The sequence below is a fragment of the Hippopotamus amphibius genome, chromosome 7 (assembly GCF_030028045.1).
Source record: "Hippopotamus amphibius kiboko isolate mHipAmp2 chromosome 7, mHipAmp2.hap2, whole genome shotgun sequence".
In the NCBI taxonomy this organism is placed as follows: Eukaryota; Metazoa; Chordata; class Mammalia; order Artiodactyla; family Hippopotamidae; genus Hippopotamus; species Hippopotamus amphibius.
The window spans coordinates 69417681-69427007 of NC_080192.1; the positions used below are offsets into that span (position 1 = coordinate 69417681).

Sequence of the window (9327 nt, forward strand, 5' to 3'; positions counted from 1 at the left end):
GGCGAGTATTCGCAGGAGAGGCGCGTCGCCTCCGCTCCTCCCCCTGCCTGGCAGAGTGGTTCGGCCCGAGCTCCCCTCGGCGCACCGCCCCTTCCCCTCCCCCCGTCCCCGCGCGAGTGGCGCATTGGCGCGCGGCGCCGAGGGGCGGGGCCCGGGCCGGGCGCGCGCGGGCGCCGTCTATAAATAGTGGGCCGCGCCACCCGCCGCTTCGTTCGTTCCGCGCCGCCCGCCCGAGCTGAGTAGAACGCGGTCTTTTTGCTCGCGCATCTCGCAGTCGCCGCCTCGCCGCTCCCTTTTCTCCTCAGCGCCGCTCTCACTCACCGCCACCATCATGAACGGGCAGCTCAACGGCTTCCATGACGCGTTCATCGAGGAGGGCACGTTCCTCTTCACCTCCGAGTCTGTGGGGGAAGGCCACCCAGGTGAGCGGACGGGGCCTGGAGCGGAGCGAGGGGCGGGGCGCAGGGCTGGGCCTGGCCGGCGCCACCGGCTGGCCGCGGTGCCCACCCCGATGGCCCTCTCCCGGCCGGCGGTGGGAAGAGTGGCGGCCGCGCGCCTTCCTCGTGGCGCCGCCGGTGCCGAGCGCGTGGCCGCCGCCCCCCCTTCCCTCCCATCCGGCCGCGCGCCCCGGCATGCGGAAGATTCCAGAAATCGGGGAGGGCGGGGGCCGCGGTCGTTCGTGCTCCAGCCGGGGAGGGCACTATTTCCTCCTCCCCGCCCGGTGGGCCGAGCCGCCTCGAGTGGGCGGCGCGCCCCGCGTGCTCGCGTCCGGCCCGCGGGAGCGCGCGCCCCGCATTGCAGCCGCAACCACGTGTTCGCCGCATGTGGCTTCTGGGCGAGGGATCCGGCTGGTGTGCGGAGCGGGGCCCGGGCCTCGGGGCGTCCGCGCTCCCCGTTCATTCCTTGGCCACGCCGAAGACTATGACATGCCCTTAGCCGGTATATGGCCTCGCGTCAAGGTGACAGCCTCCAACTAAATATAGCGCGTGTCGGAGGAGGCCTGCCTTATTTGGATCGTGCGTGAAAAGCATAGGAAGCATGAATTAAGTGTAAGGCGCCATGGCGTTGGGGCTGACCATTGGGCAGGGTTTTCCTCCATGTGTCCTTCTCCGGGCTTTGTCCACCGGTCCGCCATCACGGGGATCAATTTTCACGTGAGCGAGTGAAGCTATTTCAAGGAATTTTCGATCTCAGCCTGAAAACCTCACCTAGTAAAGATCGTTATTTTACGACACTGATCCAGACCCTTAGGATGACCAGAGTGACAGGTATCTCTCGTTTGATGGAGTAAGGATGCATTTCTCTCTAGTAAACCTACTGTGCCTGTGATGAAGTCCCACGGGCAACCTACTGTTAGAGGATAAATCCCGAGATCCTGATGAGTGAAGGTCAGGTGTGATGTGGATGGTTTTGTTGGTTTTCCCCCAGTGCTGAGAACTTAACGTGTGCATTTGACCTACCTTTTATTAGTTTAAAGCATTTGTAAATGTTTACATTGTCCTGGGCCTCTGACCTGACACATTTTGCTGAAGGTTTTTATTTATTTTTTTGGATGGTTATAGAACACTTAGGAAAGTGATATGGGGGGGGGGTCTGTTCTAATTTTTACAGTGAGGGGCAGTACAGTGAGGGGACGATCAACAAGGATTCAGAATATTTTGGAGATTTTCCAGTCTATTTAGTTCTTGTTCCTGGACTACTGTTAACACAAAATCAAATTCTGATTTATTCCCTTTGTTCGTGAAGTGTCGTTGCTTTCATCATTTAACTCTTTAAGTGACATTATTTCTCATTGCTCTAATTGGCGTTCCTTAGGATCAGGGAGAAATTGACAAACAGTTAATCTTTCTGATTGGTTAGATTTATAATAAAAATTTTAAATTTGGGGGGATAAAATGTAAGTATTGTTGTCTTTGAAAATTAATGTTGTAAAGCTAAATGTTCTTTGCTTTGCTTTTGGATGGAAGATAAACCACTTTTTCTTTCTACTTTCACTTGACCAGTCTCCATGGTGTGGCTATTCTATTTAACAATAGAAATTGGTTTTGCCTGGGAACTTGATTTTTCAAAATGTCACATACTTTAAAGATGGGAAATACTTCTTTAAGGAAGTCCTTGTAAAGGTGTAAAGTGCATATACAGCAATGAGTTTAAATGTATTAAACATGCTGGGTGTTCTGCTGGCTTGTCCGAATTGGTCTTGTGGTACAGCTATATGAAGACCAAGGTGTCAAGTTAGGAAACATGTAGCACTATATCCAGCATTTATTCTGTGGGCAATGGTTTCTGCAAAAGCAGTGCTTTACTTAGTAGTTAAGTATAGCAGTTAAGATCTCCATACTTGGAAAATGTACACTTAAAAATGGTTAAATTGGTAAATTTTATGTCTATAAGGTTTGCCACAGTTTGGGGAGGGGAGGGGGGGTGCCCTGCCAAGCAGCCTGCAGGATCTTAGTTCCCTGACCAGCAGTCAAACCTGTGCCCCCTGCAGTGGAAGCGTGAAGTCCTAACCACTGGCCTGCCAGGGAATTTCCACCACAATTTTTAAAAGAAAGCACTCACAAATATCCTCACAGCTGTAGTTATCAGGAAAGGGGCATGACATACTTACATTATCAGTAAGCTAAAGAAATTGAGCCAGAAATTTTTTTTCTCCTAGATAAGATTTGTGACCAGATAAGTGATGCTGTCCTTGATGCCCACCTTCAGCAAGACCCTGATGCCAAAGTAGCTTGTGGTAGGTTCAGAACACTGCTTTATCACCTGATGAAAAGGTAGCATGAGAATTACTTAATAAAAGTGATGTTTGAGTGTGACCTCTCTTTTATTAGAAACTGTTGCTAAAACTGGAATGATCCTTCTTGCTGGGGAAATTACGTCCAGAGCTGCTGTTGACTACCAGAAAGTGGTTCGTGAAACCATTAAACACATTGGATATGATGATTCTTCCAAAGGTGTGTTTTAATGAGTTGGCTTTCTAACCTTATTTTTTCAGATATTTTCTTCAGTCCTCTAGTTGTATCTTCTAGAGTATTCCTGTGAGTATTTAATTCTGCTCTGTGTACTTTTACTCTTTGTTCCAGTCCGATTCTTTTCTCTATCTCTAAAAGTACTGAGTTTTAGTTATATTTGATTTCTTTAGCAGCATTTAGAATTCCAGATAATTGTTGTAAATACAAAGTATTAGTATGGCCCTTTAAAACAAAATGTTTTGTTTATAGGGTTTGACTACAAGACTTGTAATGTGCTAGTGGCCTTGGAGCAGCAGTCACCAGATATTGCTCAAGGTGTTCATCTTGATCGGAATGAGGAAGACATTGGTGCAGGAGACCAGGTATCTTGGTAGACATCTATTTGCATTTCTTCTAACATTAAATTCTGAAGCTTGAATTGATTGCATTGGTGACTTTTCCTTTTATAGGGTTTGATGTTTGGTTATGCCACTGATGAAACTGAGGAATGTATGCCTTTAACCATTGTCTTAGCACACAAGCTCAATGCCAAACTGGCTGAACTCCGCCGGAATGGCACTTTGCCTTGGTTACGCCCAGATTCTAAAACTCAAGTAAGTAATGAGCATCATAAAGCTACACACATTGCATTGGCACAGGACATCAGTAAGGTTGTTTGATTAAAGCTAAGAAAAGAATAGTGTTTCTTTTCTGTATTATAATGTAGGTGGAGAACCATGAACAAAGGTGTTTAATAGACTGATGTTATGATGCTCTGTTTCTCTTTCAAGGTGACTGTGCAGTATATGCAGGATCGAGGTGCGGTGCTTCCCATCAGAGTCCACACAATTGTTATATCTGTTCAGCATGATGAAGAAGTTTGTCTTGATGAGATGAGGGATGCCCTGAAGGAGAAAGTCATCAAAGCAGTTGTGCCTGCAAAGTATCTTGATGAGGATACAATCTATCATCTACAGCCAAGTGGCAGATTTGTTATTGGTGGGCCTCAGGTAAGGTCTTACTATGTCAAATTAATTTGCTTTTTGGGATCTCCTGTCATGGTTACTTGCAAAAATGGTTACTGGCTACTTACACTATTTTCTTAGGTTTTTTGAAGCCTACGTGTGAATCTTCTGAGGCTATTTGCCAAGTGATATTGAATGACCATTTAACAAGCCTGATCTAGAACCACTGGAAGGGATTAGGCATAAAGTAACTTAAATCCTGTAATTTCAGGGAGATGCTGGTTTGACTGGCCGGAAAATCATTGTGGACACTTACGGTGGTTGGGGAGCTCATGGAGGAGGTGCTTTTTCAGGAAAGGATTATACCAAGGTGGACCGTTCAGCTGCTTATGCTGCTCGTTGGGTAGCAAAATCCCTTGTTAAAGGAGGTCTGTGCAGAAGGGTTCTTGTTCAGGTATATACTTTTATATAACTGGGTTGACTAAAAGGCATGTAAGTGGGAGGGCATTTAGCAGTTATCTACTTACCTTTTTTTATATACCAATGTATTACACAATTATGTGAGTCTTTTGATCACTGACTCTTATGACATTTAAATTTTTTAGGTCTCTTATGCTATTGGAGTATCTCATCCATTGTCTATCTCCATTTTCCATTATGGCACCTCTCAGAAGAGTGAGAGAGAGCTATTAGAGATTGTGAAGAAGAATTTTGACCTCCGCCCTGGGGTCATTGTCAGGTAAAGATGGTAAAGCCTATTGCTAGTGAAAAACATTGAGGGTGTGGGTATGTGTGTATATTTACTTGATATATTCAGATCTGAGAAAGTGAAGGTGTGAAGGAAGACTCGAGTGGGGGAACATTGTAATTCCTAGAATGTGTTGCTATCTTCTTTTAAATTGCCTTCAGTAAAGGGGTATAAACTATTAGGAAAAATCTAAAATTACAGTGCTCCATGGCTTAGATTAACCACCCTAGAAAGTGCTCCACATTTGGTACAGGCTTCGTGCTCCTGTTAACCTATGGGATGTTTACTTTAAAGAATTTTAGTACAGATAAATGGGATGTACGTGGCTGTTATAAAGAAAATAACCATGGTAGGGTGTGGGCCTGGGACCTTGGTAAGTATTCCATGATTTTAGATGAGCTTTTGACACTTGAAATTTCTCAGAATAATGACAAATTTTCATATTTGTTGAGCCAGGGACGGAAAAACAAGAACTATAGTTACTAATAAGGACTGTGCAAGGAGTTTGGACACCAGGGAAGTAACAAACACTTTTGCCACAAACTTCTTTCCTAGCATACCCCAGAGAACTGAACTCATTTGCCAGAAGTCTTGAAAATGAGTCTTGCTGATTGTTTTGCTTTATTTTAATTGAATGCTACATATTAAGTTACGGACTTGTATATTCCAGGGATCTGGATCTGAAGAAGCCAATTTATCAGAGGACTGCAGCCTATGGCCACTTTGGTAGGGACAGCTTCCCATGGGAAGTGCCCAAAAAGCTTAAATATTGAAAGTGTTAGCCTTTTTTCCCCAGACTTGTTGGCGTAGGCTACAGAGAAGCCTTCAAGCTCTGAGGGAAAGGGCCCTTCTTCCTAAATTTTCCTGTCCTCTTTCAGCTCCTGATCAGTTGCAGTCACTCTAGTCAATGACATGAATTTTAGCTTGTGTGGGGGACTGTAAGTCGGGCTTGCTCTCCTGTCCCTAGGTGTTTTGTTCACCATTATAATGAATTTAGTGAGCATAGGTGATCCATGTAACTGCCTAGAAACAAACCAACAGCACTGTAGTGAATAATGCTTTGAAATTGAACCTTTGTGCCCTATCACCCAACCTTCTAAAACCCTAATTGCATTGACTTTCCCACCAAATGCTGAAAATGTCCTTGTAATGTGCACGTAAAGTACTTGTAGTTCCATTATAGCCTCTGTCTGGCAATGCCACAGCCCTGTCAGCATGAATTTGTAATGTCTTGAGCTCTATTATGGATGTGAAGCCTCCCCTTATCCTCCCTATAACTTGATCCATTTCTAATTATGTAGCTCTTTGTCAGGGAGTGTTCCCTATCCAATCATTCTTGCATGTAACGCAAGTTCCAGTTGGAGCTCTAGCCTGACATAAGAAAAAAAAAAAAAGGCAGTTACCATTAAACCATCTCCCTGGTGCTTATGCTCTTAATTGCCATCTCTTAAACAGCACCAAATCAAAATCTCTCCACTTTTCAGCTATCTTTTGGAGGACGTACGTAATAAGGTTTTTATTTAGTAAACCAATCCTATGCATGGTTTCAGCACTAGCCAAACCACCAACTCCTAGCTCTAGAAAAACAGGCACTTGGCACCCTTGTGATGTCATACAGAGAAGTCACAGGGCAGTACCTGAGGGTCTGTAGGTTGCACACTTTGGTACCAGATAACTTTTTTTTTTCTTTATAAGAAAGACTGAGTACTCCACACTGCACAATAACTCCTCCCAGGGTTTTAACTTTGTTTTGTTTTCAAAACCAGGTCCAATGAGCTTTCTGAACAGCTGGTGTAGCTACAGAGAAACCAGCTTCCTTCAGAGAGCAGTGCTTTTGGCGGGGAGGAGGAAATCCCTTCATACTTGAACATTTTCTAATTGCTTATTTATTGTATTCTGGGGTATGGCGTAAGTACAGAGAAGCCATCACCTCAGATGGCAGCTTTTAAAAGTTTTTTTTTTTTTTTTTTTTTTTTTTTTCCTCAACACCATGATTCCTTTAACATGTTTCCAGCATTCCCAGGTAGGCCAAGGTGTCCTACAGAAAAACCTTGGGTTAGACCTACAGGGGTTCTGGCTGGTGTTAACAGAAGGGAGGGCAGAGCTGGTGCAGCTGGCCATGGAGAAAGCTGACTTGGCTGGTGTGGTACAGAGAAGCCAGCTTGTTTACATGCTTATTCCATGACTGCTTGCCCTAAGCAGAAAGTGCCTTTCAGGATCTATTTTTGGAGGTTTATTACGTATGTCTGGTTCTCAATTCCAACAGTTTAATGAAGATCTAAATAAAATGCTAGGTTCTACCTTAACCTGTGTCCATTATTCTTTTAAAGTGTTTTAGTATGAATGTGAATTGAACATTCTTTTTGGCACTTGAGTAATTGTAATCTCACCCATGGTTTAGGGAAATCACTTCAACCCTGACTGCAGGCATTTAGAAGGTTTCTAAATCATCTCTCTCACACTAAAAAAGTTTAAGGTTTGATCTCAGTTTGTCGAGCACCGCCTTTTTTGGCCAATGCAGTGGCCAAAATTCACATCTCCTTATTACAGCAGCCACTTCTATATCATCAGCAATGTTTTAAATTAAGGTTAGGAGCGTAAAAACCATTAACATGAGTGTGATATGGAAGGAGTAATCATGTTCACTCTTGAAAACAAACCAATTTTCATCTTTTTGGAAATGTAAAAACTGAGTTTATTTAATGCCTTAAGGTGTTAAAGGCTGCAAGTTACATGTTCAGTACATACTACAGTTTGAAAAGGGTTTTTTAAATAGTAGAGAGGGACCAGTTTCCAATCTGTCTTACACAGTGAATGAGCTAAAATGAAATTTAAGCATAAAAGTACAATGAAGGATACTAAAAGTTCCCAAAGGCTTAGTCTAAGTTTGTGGCAGTTGTATAGAAGGTTCACCAACCAGAGCTTGGGCCATCCTTCCTTGAGCTTGGGAGCTACTTGGCACATGTTCACACCAGCATATATGAAATCGAGTGGTTAAAATGCTTTACTGTGCTTTACTGTTGCAAACATGAGGCCCAAGGAATGCTTGCTTACACCTGTTTGCCTGGAGGCTTAAAAGTTGAGAAGCATGTTTGGGAGGGAAGGCAAGGTTAAATCTTAGAGTATAAACTTCTTACCTGCTCTGAAACTTAAGAACTGCAACTCTGCATGACATTGAAAAAATCCAGAGTAAGTTTCAAAAAGCTTTTAGGTGACAATGCTTAGCTACCTAAAGATAACCATGTTGGCCAAATGAGCATGGGGATAAGTCCTCGTAGGCTGGTGAAGTAGCACCAGGGAAATAACTGCCTTAAGGTTCAGTTCAATATTTACTAGGATGAACCCTGCTCTTAAGGAGCTTGCAGACTAAAGAGTGACCTTAAAGGTGGCTTGTTCTCTGCCTAGCCCTGGGGTAGAGGTGGGGATTATCCAGCTTGTGGAGGGTAAAAGCAAAGGCATCAAACAACAAGGGGTGAAGGTGATTACAGCTGAGAATTGAAAGCATAAATGTAAAGGGATGTCAGATATTTCATGTGTAAGTTTAAAGGCATACTTACTTTTCTAAGCTTTGAGGGGGATGATACTGGTCAGGGGCAAAAGACCTAAATGCTGGGGCTAGGATGCAAAGCCTTCTGCCTAAAAGGACATTGAAACCTGAATTACCCAGACTTTCTCCAGTGAACAGCTTTACCAGTAGACTAGCGGCTTTCTTCATCCCACCCCAGAATTTTCATTTGGGAAATGAGACAGGTGGTACACTAACAGTTGGAGAGCAGCAGCTTTGCCTGTATTAAGAAAAATACTTTTGCAGCAGTTTTCTTCCAAAATGAAGAACTATTTTTTTTTTCACCAAGTGAAAAAGAGAAGGGGGTGATGGCAGCAGTTGTGGGGAAGGAACGTAGCACCAAGGTGTATCACGAAGCTGAGAGATCTGCAAAAGGACTGAAAACCAGTGTTTCTTCCCATATTGTTCTTAGCAAGACGCCGTGGCACAGCCATCACTAGCCCCCAAGATGCCTTCTATCAGAGGGACTTATTGCCAGGCTCCACTTGGTCTCAGTTGGGTGCCTTTATTCAGGCCCAACCTGCACAGCTACATGGCAGCCCTGCTCTGGTCTATCCCTAACTAGATTCCAGTATAAAGGCTGAAAGAACAGAAGTGGTAGAGATGAATTCAATAGGTCCAAGAAGTAAGAGGTAGAATTGATGGGACTTGAAATCTTAAGAAGTGTGAGGAAAAGGGCAGAGTCAAGGCTGATGATTCAGACGGCTTGGTTAAAAACAAACAAACAAAAACCAGTTGCCACTGACTAACGTAGGAGAAGCAGATCTGAGTTGGCGATGAATGCAAGTTGTTTATGACAGGTTGAAAACTCCATGGGATATCCCAGTGAAGCTAGTTAGATACACACGTCCAGGGCACAGGAAAGAAATCGAAGCAGCAGCATCACTGGAAACCATGGGGTGAACATCCCAAGTGTGAACAGTGAAAAGGCAGCTGCCTAGGAAGGATCCCTGAGACTGGGTAGAGTGGAGCACGGGAAGAGAAGAGAAGCCTGAAAACAGATGCGATCCTTTATCAAAGTTACTGGGACTGCCAGACTACTGCTCGTCTCTGCCTCAAGACCATGAGGTGCCAAGCGGGGCCTGGTTTTTGTTTGTT

At 44.3% G+C, this 9327-nt stretch overlaps 1 protein-coding gene across 2 annotated transcripts; it reads left to right on the plus strand.

Annotated features, from left to right (window-relative positions):
* Positions 1–214: 214 nt before the first annotated feature.
* MAT2A (methionine adenosyltransferase 2A) lies at positions 215–6970 on the plus strand. 2 transcript variants are annotated; one of them, XM_057741055.1, is made up of 10 exons: positions 217–422; positions 2660–2737; positions 2832–2954; positions 3222–3334; positions 3422–3565; positions 3743–3961; positions 4188–4370; positions 4522–4655; positions 5335–5390; positions 6431–6970. In XM_057741055.1, exons 1-10 carry the CDS (start codon positions 332–334, stop codon positions 6529–6531), a joined length of 1242 nt encoding a protein of 413 aa, XP_057597038.1. In that variant the 5' UTR covers positions 217–331; the 3' UTR covers positions 6532–6970. The 2 variants fall into 2 exon arrangements, with proteins under 2 accessions (XP_057597039.1, XP_057597038.1); XM_057741056.1 differs by having other exon boundaries at positions 215–422; positions 5335–6970.
* Positions 6971–9327: the final 2357 nt, after the last annotated feature.

Bases quoted from the DNA above. Each gene is read 5' to 3' on its own strand.
- MAT2A (XM_057741055.1), top strand. From the start codon at position 332: ATGAACGGGCAGCTCAACGGCTTCCATGACGCGTTCATCGAGGAGGGC. The intron at 3,566-3,742 runs GTAAGTAATGAG...TTCTCTTTCAAG, and splicing joins GCCCAGATTCTAAAACTCAA to GTGACTGTGCAGTATATGCA. The intron at 3,962-4,187 runs GTAAGGTCTTAC...CTGTAATTTCAG, and splicing joins TTGTTATTGGTGGGCCTCAG to GGAGATGCTGGTTTGACTGG.